At 35.8% G+C, this 17,162-nt stretch overlaps 1 protein-coding gene and 1 long non-coding RNA gene across 3 annotated transcripts; one reads left to right on the forward strand and one right to left on the reverse strand.

The window, feature by feature from the left end:
- Window positions 1–1,370: 1,370 nt before the first annotated feature.
- LOC103455718 (uncharacterized) lies at window positions 1,371–6,968 on the forward strand. Of its 2 annotated transcripts, XR_011576878.1 has the most exons (4): window positions 1,377–1,584; window positions 4,158–4,291; window positions 4,507–4,602; window positions 6,538–6,968. It is a non-coding gene; the product is annotated as an uncharacterized lncRNA (long non-coding RNA). The 2 variants fall into 2 exon arrangements; XR_532196.4 differs by lacking the exon at window positions 6,538–6,968 and having other exon boundaries at window positions 1,371–1,584; window positions 4,507–4,982.
- LOC103455723 (probable CoA ligase CCL13) lies at window positions 5,331–10,571 on the reverse strand. The gene is made up of 2 exons (XM_029090138.2): window positions 10,327–10,571; window positions 5,331–6,855 (listed from the first exon to the last, which is right to left on the reverse strand). Exons 1-2 carry the CDS (start codon window positions 10,528–10,530, stop codon window positions 5,428–5,430), a joined length of 1,632 nt encoding a protein of 543 aa, XP_028945971.1. The 5' UTR covers window positions 10,531–10,571; the 3' UTR covers window positions 5,331–5,427.
- Window positions 10,572–17,162: the final 6,591 nt, after the last annotated feature.

Genomic DNA, 17,162 nt, shown 5'->3' on the forward strand with positions numbered 1-17,162 from the left:
AATACATTACACATTTACTTTTTTAATTAAAAATTATCTTAATACACCCCACTTCCTTCCCCATAATATCCTCACATCCCACATTTTTAATATACACCTTACATTTTCTACACACACCCCACATATCTCAAATCTTATAACACTCATTTTTAATTTTGCCAAATGATTTCAAACCATCTGAACGTTAGTTTGCCGAATGATTTCAAATTGAATGATTTTAAAAAATGTTGAGGTTCATTTGAACATTTTTCAATAACAATAATAATGATTTCAAAGCTTTCGAAACACCGATTTCGTGTTCCATTTGTCAAAAATATTTTTTTATCAATCAACATGTTTGTAGTTTCATTACTTAAGGTTTTATTCAACAATGGAACATGAGAGAGGTTTTGATAGTTGAAGTAGATAAATAATATGTTAAAAGTGATTTGTGATGTATTTATAAATTTTTTATTATTTTTTAAACTTAATAAGGTCAAAATTATCATTACATAATAGAGTAAATAAGTCATGAATATTAAATTTTAATGGAGGATGTATTCAACATTTTATGAGATGTAAATATAAAAAGCCTTACTTTATTGAGAGTTTTAACGAAAAGCCCACGATACTGTTCACTTTAATGAAAAACCACATTTTTACACTAAAAAGTCAAACATGTTACTATTCACTTTACTCTTTATATTATCTTTATCATTAAAACTCAAAATTTTCAAACCTTTTTCATTAGTTTTCTTTACTTTTTTATTTTTAATATCAAAATAGAACAAACCATTATTGTAATCTCAATAAATAAAAAGTCCAACTAAGAACGCTGTACTATCAACAAATAGGACAAGGATTGTCTTCCCTTCCTTTTTTCATGTCCTTCCATGCTCTCCTGTTTTGTGTGGTCATGGTTAAGTCACGTTAACATTATATATATATATTTTTATAAAGATAATAAGACAAAAATAAATAGTAATATAAAATGTTGACGTGGCTTAACCGTGACCACACAAACAGGAGGGCATAGAATGACATAAAAAAAAGGAAGGGCAGACAATCCTTGTCCCAACAAATAATAAGAAATCAAATCAGTCATATCCGAAATTTTAATGGTTTCATGCATATATAACAGTCTGAAGCGAACCTGTTTTCCAATTGTATGTGCCGGGCCCGTATAAGAGATTAGGCATCTTAGCCCTGGTTTGGTATTGATGTGATTTTGAAAAAAGTGGGTATAAAAAAAAATTAGGAGAGTTTTTAGTGTTTGGTAAACACTCTAAATCAACTTTATTTGAAAGTTTTAAATGAAAAAAACCAAAAACATGAAACTGCAAAAAGCAACTTAAAAAAAACAGCTTATTGAAAAAAACACGGATAAACAGTAATTCATTAATGAAATTTTCAATTTGCCAACGTTGCTCTCCTTTCTCCTGCCTTCCACACACTTTCAGACTCTCTCTCGCACGACCTCTTCAAGCTTCAACCAAAAACCCTAGCGATTCTCGTTCCTTTTCGACGAACCCGAATCGAAATCAGGATCTGTTAAGCCCTAATCGCAGCAATCTCACGGCATCGCGGGCTCCGTCCGCTGAAACTGTGAGTGTATTTCTTGCTCTTCGCGATAAATTTAACAGATATGTTTGCTTACTGCTAAGTTGTGCCTCGAGTTGATCAAATGCTTGTTCGTGTGGGTTCTTACTGTCACGGGTCGGTTTTAACATAGGAGTTGGATTAGAAAAGATAAATATTGGGGGGGTTTTCTGTTGTGCCTTGGTCCGTTCATTAGTGCGGAAACGAGATTCAGATTACAACCTCACCAAAATCACAGTCAGTTGAACAGAATAAAATACAAGAAATAAAGCACCGAGAAATTTACGAGGTTCGGCAAAAACCTGCCTACGTCCCCAGAGAGATATTGCTCTTCACTATGAGAATAACAGTACAATACACATGAGTTAAATCAACATAACCCAATCCCAAATCCCTTGCACACTCACTCATAGAATTTTCCCAAGAGCCTCACTCTACCTCAAGAGTTCTTTCACTTGAATACTTTTCACTCTAGCTCTCTTGATTTTCTCTCACCCGTGCCCATGCTTTCCCATGGGAAAGCCGAATGCTCTCCCCCTTTGGATGCTCTCTGATGCCTTCTCAGGAGAGAGCCAAATCTCTCATTCTCTCCCTTCGGTTCTTAGCAAAATAAATAGCAAAAGAAAAAGGAATCAACTTCCCCTTTTTCCACAAACATCATCATTAAAGTAAAAGCAAGCATCATCATTATGTTTTTACTCATGATGATGTCCACCAAACTTTTGCTTTTACTTTGTCTGCAATTTTCATGCAACCCACACCATGTGATATTTCCACCGAAAGCAAACACAGGTCACTTCATTGTTGTTAACACATGACTCATAATTACTCACAAATGTATGAGCCAAACACAACAATCTCCACCTTGGCGAATACACCATGCAAAAATCCTTGCACCCATCACCAAAGTCCATTGGCCTTACGTACCAGCATGCACACACTGAATCCACCTCATTGGTCCTGTTCCGATTCAGTCACTGCCAATGCATGTGCAGCTGCTGCAAGCTAAAAAATCACCATTTAGCTTCAGACAAGATCTCGACACATCCTCGTCTCCTCCAGCAGGTTTTCCTCCTTTTCATTGTCTGCAACCTGGAAACTCGTCAGCGCGCCATTTTCCAGCAACAACCCATCGAGCCAGACAAAATTCCCACACTTCCTCCTACCTCAGGACCATCTGATCACATGTGAATCATATAGCTCCACCTGCTGCAAAACCCCTGCAACACTTGAGACTAAACATCACCAGGAGAAGTGTTGCTTCTGAGTACCTAGAGGGCATACTCGAAGTCTTACACCACAAACTTGCTACAACCCGGTCTAGCACCTGTAGCACTGTGGACCCTTGCCTCTGGAACCGGATCTGAACCTGCTGTCTCTCTCAGATCCTCTTTCCAATTTTCTTCCACGATTCCAACCTTTAATAACTTAAGCAGTCTTGTGCCCACCATTATCCATGGTCTCCTTTGTGTATCATTCCACACCAAAGAAGCTTGCACCTGCTCCAAACTTACTGTAACTTTCCATGCAGTAAAGTTTCACAAGGTTCTCGTACGAATCTGAAAGTGAGGGAAGAAGAAATAGGCCTTTGTCTTCTTCCTCAACATCAACTTTCGCAGTAGATCTAAGCATCCCTGAACATGGCTTCCATTTCTTCAAGCTTCCATTACTCTCCTTTACCAAGAGTAAAACCGCCTCTCCCATTAAACTGCTCAACTGAAAAATTCATGGTGAACAACAAATCTGGACCTCCAACGATGCTCTGATACCAATTGTTGTGCCTTGGCCCGTTTGTCAGTGCGGAAACGAGATTCAGATTACAACCTCACCAAAATCACAGTCAGTTGAACAAAATAAAATACAAGAAATAAAGCACCGAGAAATTTACGAGGTTCGGCAAAAACCTGCCTACGTCCCCAGAGAGATATTGCTCTTCACTATGAGAATAACAGTACAAATACACATGAGTTAAATCAACATAACCCAATCCCAAATCCCTTGCACACCCACTCATAGAATTTTCCCAAGAGCCTCACTCTACCTCAAGAGTTCTTTCACTTGAATACTTTTCACTCTAGCTCTCTTGATTTTCTCTCACCCGTGCCCATGCTTTCCCATGGGAAAGCCGAATGCTCTCCCCCTTTGGATGCTCTCTGATGCCTTCTCAGGAGAGAGCCAAATCTCTCATTCTCTCCCTTCGGTTCTTAGCAAAATAAATAGCAAAAGAAAAAGGAATCAACTTCCCCTTTTTCTACAAACATCATCATTAAAGTAAAAGCAAGCATCATCATTATGTTTTTACTCATGATGATGTCCACCAAACTTTTGCTTTTACTTTGTCTGCAATTTTCATGCAACCCACACCATGTGATATTTCCACCGAAAGCAAACACAGGTCACTTCATTGTTGTTAACACATGACTCATAATTACTCACAAATGTATGAGCCAAACACAACATTTTCTGTGGAATATGCTATTCTTGAAATGTTGGTATGGTAAATTTTCCCAGATTTTTAATCGGTTGGATTTGGTTTGCTTGTTCTTGATTTGAATCTGCTGTTTTTTTTTCTTATTCAGATAGCAAAGATTTTCGATTAGGAATCGATTCGATTATCCTCCTCCTCAAAACCCCTCCGCCTCTTCTGCTGTTGCCTGCCGCTGCACCTCTTCCTCCTCCTCCTTTTCCTCTGTTGCCTGCCGCTGCACCTCTGGTAAGCTTCTCGTCTAAAATTTCGTTATGTATTTGTTTGGATTTTGAAATTTGGGATGGGGAGAGTGAGTGAAAGAGGGGTGGGAAGAGCGAAGGGATGAGTGTATGGGTGTCGGGAAAAAAAAATTGGGGATGGAGGGTCGGGAAAAAATTAATTGGGAAAGGTGATATGGTTTTCTTCTTCACTATTTAATCTGTTCTCTAAACTAATACTAGGCAAAGGTACTCCGCGTTCAAGAAAGAGTGACCGAGTCAATCAAAATGAGCAATTAAACAATCATTTGGATGATGGCTTTTCATCTTTGTCCACAGGTTAATCTCTTCTCCAAAGGTTCTCATTTGTGTCTGGTTGACAAATGAGAATATTGTAAAAAGATATATTTTAGTTGCTTTGAAGGCTATTCACCATCTGTTTCCTTGCAAGGGGGACTCTGACTTTGGTAACATGTTTGTTTTATTCTTCGTTGCATCGGTGTTTCAGAAGCTTCTGTTGATTTCATTTTAAACAAAACATGAGGCATGACGCTGGATACAAGTTTGATAGGCTAATTAGTTACAATTTGGTGAGAACTTGAGTTAAAATTGTTGTTTTAGCATTTCTTTTTCCTTTTGTATTGGATTTTTTTCGACTTTCAAGTCAATTGTAATTGGCTTTCCTGGTTTTATTATGTACATAGTCTACTGTTCCAAAATTATCAAGTTGAAGGATCACATGAGATAGAAGCATTAAGAAATAGAATAGCGGCAAGTGTGATGAATGCATCTAATTAGATTGCTATCAGTCTAAAATATTTCAATTGAAGTAGTTTGTCATACTAATTAATATTTAAGATAAAGTTTATAAATATTTTTCTTTTAAAAATGAAGTATATTTAGTAATTCACCTTTATTTGTTAAGAAAATTAAATTAATAGCACATCTAGTATTATACTCTTTTTGGTCATTTTACACAGTCATAGCTGTTTTACATAAAAGTTTATCAAATACTATCATACTACTTTTTTTTTTTTTTTTTTTCTAAAAGCACTTTTACAAAAAAGTTTACCAACACTTTGCTGTTTTATTTCACAGTTGTTTATTCTCACAATACAGCAAAAACAGTTTTTTTTTCAAAGCACAACAATACCAAACCAGCTCTTATTCTAGGCTTCCCACAAGATTGGCCTTCTCCTTTAGAACAAACTTTTGTATCTTCCCAGTGGAATTAGGCAAATCCCCAAACACCAAAGCTTGTGGAACCATAAAGGCAGGCATTTTCTTCTCACAAAACCTCATAATCTCTTTACAACTTTCTTCACCACCACCAAAACCCTTCTTCAACTTCAAGAAAGCGCAAGGAGTCTCCCCCAAAACCTCATCATGTTTCCCCACAACAGCAGCCTCCAAAACTTGTGGATGAGTCAGCAAAACTGCCTCCACCTCAAGTGTGCTTATAGCCTCCCCACCAGAAATTATAATGTCCCTTGCCCTATCTTTCATCTGAATGTACCCACCTGAATGCCTAACTGCCAGGTCACCAGTCCTATACCATCCACCACTGAAAATTTCATGATTAGGGTTTGAGTGTTTCAGATATCCCAACATCAAAGTGTTGCCTCTAAACATGATCTCCCCCATTGTTTTTCCATCATATGGCACACTCTCCATATTGTTTGGATCCTTCACATCAACCCCTTCCATCATTAGATTGTACTGAGATTCCAACTGGGGTTTGCATGTTGTGACAATTGCGGGTCCAAGAGCCTCGGTCATGCCATATCCATGGCTCACATTAAACCCTAATTCTGTAACCTTGATCAGAATCTCGGGTGCTGGCAATGCACCAGCAACAATAATCTCCACACTTGATTTTATAACCCTAGATTGATAATTTTCTGAGGCATCTGCTAGAATGTTTAATATAGAGGGTGCACCACATAAGTGTGTTACCTTGTGAAGATCAATTGCTTCAAAAATGGCTTTGGCTGAGACACTTCTGAGACAGATATTGGTGCCACCAAGAGCAGCAACGGCCCAAGGGTAGCACCAGCCATTGCACCGAAACATTTCGACCGTCCATAGAAAAACCGGCATTTTTCTCATGTCACTCTGAAAAATTGCTCCCAGTGAATTTAGGTACACCGCTCTGTGGCTGTACACAACTCCCTTGGGATCACCTGTTGACCCAGAAGTGTAACTCACCGAAATTGGATCACATTCATTGTTGGGTCTGAGAATCTGAAAACTGGGTTCTGCTGATTCCTGCAGGTCATTGTAATTAAGGGCATCTGGTGGAAGATCAAGATCAGTAGGAGAAGATGATGATAATTGGCCACACTTTGGGATTTGAATGAGGAGAGGTGGCTTGGAGTTGGACTTTGTTTGGGACAAAATGTCAAGTGATTGGAGGACAACTTTAAGGTACTGATGATCTACAATAATGACTTTGGCTTCCAGTTGTTGTAATATCAACGCTAATGCGGGTGCGTCCAGCTTAATGTTAAGTGCACAAAGAACTGCTCCAGCCATTGGAACGCTGAAATGTAGCTCATAAAGTGCTGGAATGTTTGGTGCAAAAGCTGCAACCTGGTCAGGGAAGAAGTTCAAACATTTTAATTGATTAGAAATTACTGTTACATTATACATACTGCACAAAGTCAAGTCGTGTGCTTCCGCTATACAGAACGTGTGTTACCTTTCTTACGTAGTGGGCAAATGCATGTCATAAGTGAGATGGGCCTTCTAGGCCATCTCCAACCGAAGGGTCCAGAGGGCCGAAAATAGCCCTGAAACAGTCTCCAACCAAGGGCTAGGCCAGAGGGCTCGGGAATCTGGGAGGGCCCCACGGAATTTCAAAGGGCCAAAGGGCTGGCTATTTTTTTTTAATGTTTTGTTATTCCTGTCGGTTATAACCGACAGGATTTCTTAAGAAAAATTCAAATGTAACGGCTAGTAGCCGTTGCATTTGGTTTTTTTTTTTTTTTTTTTTACAGTTTTATTATTATTTTTTATTTACAAAAATTTTCATATAACTTCTATTTTTTTCCTATAACTTCTATTCTATTTCACAAAATTTATTTCATATTTTTTTTAAATTCCATTTTTTTCCTATAACTTTTATTTCACAAAATTTGTTTCATATTTTTTTTAAATTCCATTTTTTCCTATAACTTCTATTTCACAAAATTTGTCACTTAGCCGTTGGATTTGAATTTAAGTTGTAGTTTTAAATAATAAATTATGTTTAGCCCTATGACCCTTTGATCCTCGGTTAGAGACAGAGGCAATATGACCATGTACTGTTCATTAAAATATTAATATCTTGGGGAATCTTGGAGGGCCAGAGGGCTAAAACGAGCCATTTGGCCAGCCCTCGGTTAGAGATGGCCTTACTGCAAGAATTTTATGGCACACTCAAATGTGTGGGGTAATGATAGGGAGATCAATCATTTAAAATCAAATTTTGTAAACCATATGAGATGATTGTTGATGATTGAATTATTATTTAAGTGTTTTAACATGCTTATTTTCTATTAGTGACACATTACATAGTTTGTAAATTTATTCTTAAAAAAATTAGTCTATCTTGCACTACTCCACTATGTGCCGTGAAGTACTTTTATGGCATATAATATGTGACACGAAAAGCTAATTTTGGTGTTGTGTTTGACATAATCCCACTTCAAATAACAAGGAAAGAAAGAAAAAACCTTAATCAATGACTTGATCTTGAATCATCTTATATATTTAATTGGCTGATGACTGGTTCCCAAGTGTTAAAGATTAGTGGGAGGAGATTTTTCTTTCTCCAGTTGGGTTTATTATATTCGATAAAAAGAAGTTTCGATTATGTACGTCACACCAGTTATGTCACTGGCACATATGTAGCCTTAGCAACATGCAAATTTTTAAGACAGGACCTCGTCGTAAGACAGTACGTAGTATGTGAGAGAGAGAGAGAGTTTGAGGAATCTGCAACGCATACTAAAAAGAAATCTGCAAACGTAAGCTTTTTGGGTTTTAGTCGGTTTGGTCAAAGACTCAAAGTGTTCGTGTTTCTATTGAACTCTTGTTCTCAATAAAGTTAAGCAAAGGGTTAAAAGGTCTTTATCTATTATTTATTTTTGTCGGCCTAGGTCTGGAAGATGACAATACACACAAACCAACGGACAAATTAATATACAAATGGGAATAAAATTAGCAATACACAACAAACATCAATGACATAAAAAACTGAGCATAAACCAGCATATATCAGTACATGAGGATCCTACACATAATTCTCAACATGCAACGACTTATGAGTTCTCTGTACCTGGACATACTTGAACTGAACATTCAACCTAAAATCAATTAATAATGAGCGTAAAACCATAGCTAAATTAGAATTAAATATAAAATTGAAGAAATGAAAGAAATATGATGAACTGAGAGCTTTTCTGTTTCTCATGTTTCTTCTTGATCAACTACAGTCTTATTCTATTAAACTCTCTCTAGAATCTTATGATTGTTTTGAATATATACAGTTTTATTTATTTATTTTAATATAGCTCGAGTAAGCTAACTTTCGTAGTCACTAAGGGCTGGTTTGGTATTGCTGTGCTTTGAAAAAAAGCTGCTTCTGCTATGCTGTATGAATAAGCAGTTGTGAAATAAAGCAGCAAAGTGTTTAGTAAACTTTTTGGTAAAAGTGCTTTTGAAAAAAAAAAACAGTATTATAGTGTTTGGTAAACTTTTATATAAAACAGATGTGAAAAAAAGCCGGTTTTTCAAAGTTGGGTTTTGCAACTTTGTGTTTTTGGCTTTTTTTCACCCAAAATTGTGAAAAAAAAAACTGAAGTTGAATGTTTACTAAACACAAAAAAGCTTCCAACTTTTTTTGATACCCACTTTTTTTAGAATCATCTCAGTACCAAACCAGGCCTAAGTCTCCCACTTAGAGCTTAACAAACTATAACCACTTGGTTAACAGGCTAGGATAGCTTTACAATTCTCATTCAGATGATGACATCTAGCAATAGATAGACTCGATATTTTTAAGGGAATTGGATCCGCTCCGGAACCTAGTGTCCGGAGCCTAATGATCAATTCATAAGGGCCGCTGATTGGTATGTAAAAGAAATAAGAGCCGTTGGTTTTGTGTGGTGGGCCAGGAAAATGAGTTAATAGGGATCGTTGGACTGAATTTGTGCGGCCTAGATGAATTGATCCCTAGACTCCGAACACTAAGGTCTGGAGTAGATCCAATTCCATTTTTAAGTACTTTATACAAGACTTCCATTTCAAATTTGGGAGATACCCTTAACAAGCATAATCTATATATATACATATATATATATATGTGTGTGTGTGTGTGTATGTATATGTATATGTATATATGTATATAACCTATGTGTTTTGTATTACCTGAAATGGGATGTGTGGTTTTATTTAAAAAAAATGAAAGTCGACGTATGCACAGACTGGCAGCTGATTCACCGTGCATGTTACTCTGGCGGTTCCATGATCATGGTTCCTCATGGGTCCATTTGACCCACCATGCACGCCAAGATGCATGAACAAGTTGCAACTGTTGACTTGGTGATTTGGCACCATTGACTGACAAAGTTCATTAACTAATTTGGGTCTTATAATATTAGGTCAATAATATTTAAATACTAAATAAAAAAATAAATTCTTGACTTTACTACAGTCGGAGTCGTTGGTGACTAGTTAGTCGTGAGCTAGATCGATCTCCATCGCCATGGCTAATGGTGATCAAAGTTCCATGAAACTCAAATTAAAATGTAATGTGATCTTAATTGTTAGAAGACCTTCAGCTACAAGTTTGTGTTGAAAAGTATTTCTGTTTGTGCAGACACTACTTTTAACAAAAGAAAATTGATTTTTTTACTGAATGATAAGTGAGATACTCACAAAAAGATATGTATGTAACATTCAAAATTTCTACTTCAATACTAAACCATATACTAATTAATATGACAATTCTTGAAACTAAATATACAATGAAATCCCTATATACTCATTTTCATAAAAGATTAGTATATAGCTACTTACAATATCATGGCGACATATGCCTAAGTGGACGAAAGCTGAGGCGACCTTGCGACATCTTTCAAGCGTCTGCTGCCATGAAAATCTCACTCCACCGTAAACGATCGAAATCTTATCGCCGTGGACAACAGCAGCTCGCTCTAAGAAGCTTATAGGTGACAAGGGTATGTAGTTTGCCGAGCACTGAACAAGACTAGCCTTATTCATGATTGCTAGCTAGTCTCTAGTTGGCTTGGCTAGCTAAGTGTAAAAGTACAATATATATAGGACTCTTCCACACATAATGTTGGAGAAGGGACTTCGTGTGCACATGCTTCTCCTTCGTCTCCATGCGTCTGATTCGGACAATAAACAAATAATTAATTAGAGCATGCGATGTCACTTGTTATCATGGTCTAAAATATCCATAATATCCCGATATTTCCATCGAAATTTCCGTGTTTTTGGACTACCGATATTTCCGATATCATCGATATTTTAGACCTTGCTAAATCACTCATGTATCTTACCATGCAATGTATAAAGTGTAAAATATTGTACTAATTCATTATATATAAATGATTATGGTGTGTTTAAACTTCTTTCATTAATTACTACATATTTTCTACACTCACAATGTTTGCCAGCTCGCTATATAATCAACTTTAAATCAGTTATATCTATCATGCAATGCATTTCCTTCCAATTTTTTGTGATAAACTAATAGATAATTGACTAAATAAACATCATGCAAAGTTTCAATAAAAATTTCCAAGTTTTTCTTACAATTTCCGTGGTTTTTATTCAATTTTTATCGATATCGATAATATCCCGATATTTCCATCGAAATTTCCGTGTTTTTGGACTACCGATATTTCCGATATCATCGATATTTAATACCTTTGTTATTATGGTCTAGTGATATTTCTCTTCATTTGTAATTAAGTAATAGGTCTTAGGTTCGCTACTCGCTAAAGGCGAATTTGAATTATATCATTGCTAGCCTATTGTGAGGTTAAGTCCACATTCTTAATATAGATAATATCGTTGGTTCACAAAATAGAGCATGAGATTAATCCAGATAAGGACGAAAGCCTAATGCAGTCATACGCGGTTGATGATAACTCTCTAAACAGTCTTTGCTCTTCTAAAATAAGTATTAACTCTCTCTTTGTATTTGCAATCAAAGGGTAATTACTTGATCCCTTGTACAACTGCTATAGTTGGAAAAATTATTTGATCCCATGTAATTACTACAAACACCACCACACGGTCTGTATAATCAACCGCGTGGTATATATAATCAGCCTACGTTTATCGTATGAGTAGAAAACAAGTTTAAATTGCGGATAAACCTAAACCACAGAACGTGGGTTTTATTCTAATCTTGAGACTCCCTGCAGTTTGAATTTTATCAATAGAACAATTTATTTTAAGGAATATTTTGGATGCAGTCTCTAATCATTAACATTCTTTGATTAAAACTTTAATAGTATTCAAAGTTTGATCAAGGTCCCTTGACTTTGTACATCTCATTATATTACTATTAATATTTATAGTTTTATAGTTTTGACATTAATTGTTTGATATTTTATGAGATTTATAATCCTATAAATTTAAAATCCCTCACTATAATACTATTAGAATCGGTTACAATAAAAAAATTCAAATATTTTGATTGAATAAATGGATAAAAACTATGTAAAAATAAGAAATAATAAATGGTAAAAGAATGAATCCATAGTGTTAAAAAAAATTGGTACATTTCACATATAACAAAGTGGTACATTAATAAAGAAGAATGGGTACATTAGAAATAAATTAGGGTACAGATAAAAGATTAAAATTATGAATACAAATGAATTTTTAAAAATATAGGCGCTAAAAGAAATTAATACATGGGTACAAAATAAAACTAAAAAGAAAATACTACAAATTTAAGAAAAAATGTTGCAAATTAAAAGTGGGTACAAACTAAAAATATAAATATATGATACAAAGTTTAGGCATAAAACATAAATATACCATATGTAATTTTTCTATCATTGATTAAAAATACAATGTCACATGACGGTATACACATGGATACAAACACAAATAAAACTTTAAAAAATATGGGCACAAAAAAAAACTAATATATGGGTACAAATTAAAAATGAAAATAAAATTGGTACACATTAAAAAATATTTGCAAATTAAAAATAGGTACAAACTAAAAATAAAAATATATGATAAAAAATTTAGCCATAAATATAAATATACTAATTATAACATTTTTAACATTAAAGGAATATATTTAAAAATAAAAATATTTTATTATTCAAATAATTAATGATGTTATTAATATCCAAGGACCTTGATCAAAAATTGAAAATGAATAGGATTTTAATCAATGGAGTAACAAAAAAAAGAATGTGAACCTAATTTTCCCTTATTTTAATCCAATTTCCATAGCATATTTTAGTGAAAAATTAAACCCCTTAACCAGCATGCCATGTAAGCAATTTAAAAAAAATATTATTTGGAAACTTGCTCAGTTGTTAGACTAGACTTAATTAATCCGAAATTCTCTCTAGAATTGTAGCATGCATTAGTACGTAATTTTCCATTGTTATTAGTATAGGATCCCTACTAAATAGGGATTAATATAACCTATATATATTGAAATCTTTTCTAAACATCAATGCAAGAAGTCATAATTCTACATGATATCATTTGTCTAGATTTTCGTTCTCTTTGATCCTGGTTTTCTTTCTTCTCTCCCCATTCAATACAGTACATCAACAAAAAAAAAAAAAAAACAAAAAAAAAAACATCAAAATAGTTTATTTTCGTTCCCCATGTATAAGGTCTACATTAGTGGCGTGTTTACATAACCGTAATGAAAATATGAAGAATTGAATTGAGGAGGATTGAATTGAGAATGAGTTGGAATGAGAAGAAGTCAGAATCGGATTCTTGTTTAAGCTGTTTACTTAAATGTTCTGGAATCGGAAGATGCTATGGTCTTTGGTTGACGCTATATGTGGAAAAGACCCCTTATAAAAGATTAGAGATGTAACTGGTACTATGTCTAGGTCTTTGACTTATTGATTGTGGGGTGCTTCTTATCATATCAGTGGTGCGACCTATCACCCTAAATCTAAGCGATGGAAGCGTCGCTATCTTTGTATGCTTTCGCCGTCAGTCGTATTCCCGTTACCATTGAAACTGTGGTTAGCATTTCCAGATTTTGGAGTGTTAACGCCGGGTGTTGCACGGGCCTTCATTCTTTTTAGGTCTAAGTAGAGCCTTCGCTTTGTTTGTAATGAAAAGGAAAGAGAGGGTATTCGGACATTTTATCCAGTTCAAGGGGCGGCCTTTCTTGATTGCCTTATTCTTCAACCATGGGTTAAGATGTGGCTAAAGTATCCCTGATGGTACACTGAGGTTAGCGTAAATTACGATGTGTCGCTCGAGGTCTCTCGAGCCTTCTGTTGTACCAATGTCTATATTTCGTTCTAGGAATAAGGTAAAGATCCTCTAGTATGGAGTTTTATAGGCGGAGAACAATGCCCTCTCCCTTGTGTTTGAGGGAGTTGGTGCGACATTCGAAGTTCGAGTGGCTTTGGTACCGGGCAGAGGAAAGAGACAGAATAATAACATTTAAATTGCTTACTTTACTTTATAGGGGCTTGGGGTTTTTCCTATTATTATTCCTTAGTTTAAGTTAAGCTAGCGATGGGACTAAGAAAGGCTAGGTAGCTAGCTTTCTTAGGATTACTCGCTGGCTGACTATGACGATTGCCCTCACTCGAAAGTCGCTTCAAAAAATTCTAATAAGATTGTTTTCAACATTCCCCCCGGGCTTATGGTTGAGCCTCTTATTGCGTAGTCCGTTTTATTTTTAAGAAAGCAAAGAGGCAAGCTTTAAGATGTTCTTTGATCCTTGTTGTACTTTTGGGATACCCTTATTCCAAAATCCTAAAGCAGTGGGTTTGTTGTGTGCAAACTTGAAATTTTAAAAATATTAAGAGGGCATAATAGGTAGAAAAAATGCATTCCCATTCACTCCCTCATCCAGAACTAAAATACCACACACATCTAAGAAGTTCGATTCCACCATTTTGTGGAATTCGATTCCAGATTTTGTGTGGGCCCTACTTACTTTTTCATTCCCTAAATGTTAGTAAATGCTGGAATGCTTCAGAAGGAATGCGATTCTGTTTCTTTCCACTCTATTCCCATTTGGTAAGCATGCCATGGGTGCTTTACTATTTCTTCCCCATCAATCTTCCAGAGTATCCTACGGTCACTACATAATCAATTCCTACATCTCTCAACCATCCATTACCCTTTTCATTTCTTCTTGTTTTCTGTGTCTCCTTCAAACGAAGCCTTCCCTTATCTGAAGCTTTCCCTTTTGTCTTTTAGTTGCTTCAAAGTTCCGCTTTTGTTTTTCTTTTTATTATGGCATCCCCTCTACCTTTAGTCCAAACAGCATGTAGTCATGGCCCTTCCACAGCATTCAGCATGGCCCAGCAACATGCAGTCATGGCCCAGCCGCACCAACAGAAACAGCAGCAACAGCAGCTCACATGGCTTGGGCACCCATGTGATAATGTGAGGACAAAGTTCCATATCGTTGAGGATCAAACTGATAGCAGTATAAGATGAATGGTTAGATGGGATGCCATGTGTCAATTGATTAGTATGATTGTTATATGGTGGTTAAGGGTTGTTGAGATTGTAGTGACTTAGTGTGCAAGCAAGCCTTGTTAGTTAGGAGAATATATAACAATGTGTAAGAGTTGTATCTCTCATAAGAAAATATACAAGAATTAATCTCTCTCTCTACATTTCCCTCTCATTCTCTCTAAAACCTTCATCATCATTCTGTAGTACTGCAACATAATCTGTTGCTTTACATGTTATCATTCGCCTGTCAAGCTCTTCTTGCTTAAAAGGTTTCTTCAATCTTGGATTTCTTGCTTCCACCGCTCAAGATCTTATTCTTCTTCGATCTTTGGATCTCGGAACTCTAAAAGTTTATGAGTTTTTCTTCATCACTATAGCGCACTCCAGGTGTTTGATCATATCTCATTCACAATTTTTCTACGACAGGCTACAATGGTGACTACTAATCAACTATAAATCGTGCAATCACCCATCACATCTGTTATCTCTACCATCTCTACTTCTGTGACTATCAAGCTTAATGATTCCAACTATCTTACTTGGAATTTTCAGATTCAATTGCTACTCGAAGGCCATGGAATTATGGAGTTCTTAGATGGGTCTAATCCTTGTCCTGAAAGGTTTGTTTCTTCTGGTTCATGGGAATCTGAAGTCGATTCTGGGGACTCATCATCAAGAACTGAAACAGATGCATACAAGGTTTGGAAAATGCATGATCATGCCTTGATGCAAGTTATTACTATCATACTATCTCCATCAACTATGTCTTGTGCCATTGGAAGTACAAGTGCTCGAGATTTATGGATTCGACTCAAAGAATAGTTTTCCATTGTCACTCGTGCAACTATCTTTCAAATGAAATTAGAGTTGTAGAATATCAAGAAAGGCATTGATTCAATATCCCCGTATTTGCAAAGAATTAAGGAAGCTCGAGATTATTTGGCAGCTGCAGGAGTATACTTTGAAAATGATGATATTGTCATATTAACACTTAATGGTTTACCAGGAGAGTACAATACTATAAGATCCATCATTAGAGGTAGAGAAAGTGTCATCTCTAAGATCTAAGATCCTAGTTGCTTGCTGAAGAAGCAATGGTTGCCAAGAATTCTGAGTCTAGTTCCAAGTACTCATCTTTTTCATCCCAAGTGTAATCTCGTAATCATAACCAAGGTTTTTCTGGCAATTCAAGTCAAGGGTATTCAAGTAATCCATATTCTTGTTTCTCTGGTGGGACTACTCAGGCTACCTATTTCAAGAATAACTACAACAAGAACAAGGGCATAGGTAAATTCAATTGCAACTCTAATTTTCGATTTGGGAATTCAAGAAACAACTATAATACTTCTACATCTGGTATTCTTGGTGCACCTCCAACACATTCAGCTTGTCAAATCTGTGGAAAATTTGGACACCTTGCTGAGACATGCAGATTCAAAAATAATGATATTGTAGTAATTGAAGGGTGTCAAATATGTGGCAAGAAGAACCATACTGCTCAGTTTTGTCATTTTAGAAATGCAAATGTATCTAGAAATCCTCCTCAGATGACTGCAATGCATATGGCTTCCTCGCCATTAACTCCAGCCTCAAATGCTCATTCTCAGCAATTCTGGCTTACAGATTCAGAAGCAACAAACCATTTAACGCTAATTTGCAGAATCTATCCTAGGTACTTCATTCCCATCCACAGAGACAATTCAAACTACAAATGGTGCAGGTTTATCAATATCACATATTGGATCTTTTCTCATTCATACACCTATTCAACCATTGAAGCTTAATTCAGTTCTATATGTTCCAAGAATTACTCATAATTTGTTATCTGTACACAAAATTTGTCTGGATTGTTGGCTGATCTTTCATGCTTTTAATTTTTGGATTCAGGACAAAGCCACACGGAGGATTATGTACAAGGGGCAGTGTAATAATAGGTTATATCCAATACCAATATCAAGACCAACTGCAATTCAGCATCAATCATTCAAAGCTGCATTTCTTGGACAACAAGTGCATTCCACTTTCTGGCATAGTAGGCTAGGTCACCCTTTTAATTTCATTGTTTCCACTATACTTAGAAAGTCTAATATTCCAGTACCCTCTAATGTATCACGTTCACTGTGTCATTCATGTTTATAAGAGAAATTTAGCAAATTGCCTTTCTCTTCATCTGTCTCTAAGTC

This window comes from Malus domestica, chromosome 02 (genome assembly GCF_042453785.1).
Source record: "Malus domestica chromosome 02, GDT2T_hap1".
In the NCBI taxonomy this organism is placed as follows: domain Eukaryota; kingdom Viridiplantae; phylum Streptophyta; class Magnoliopsida; order Rosales; family Rosaceae; genus Malus; species Malus domestica.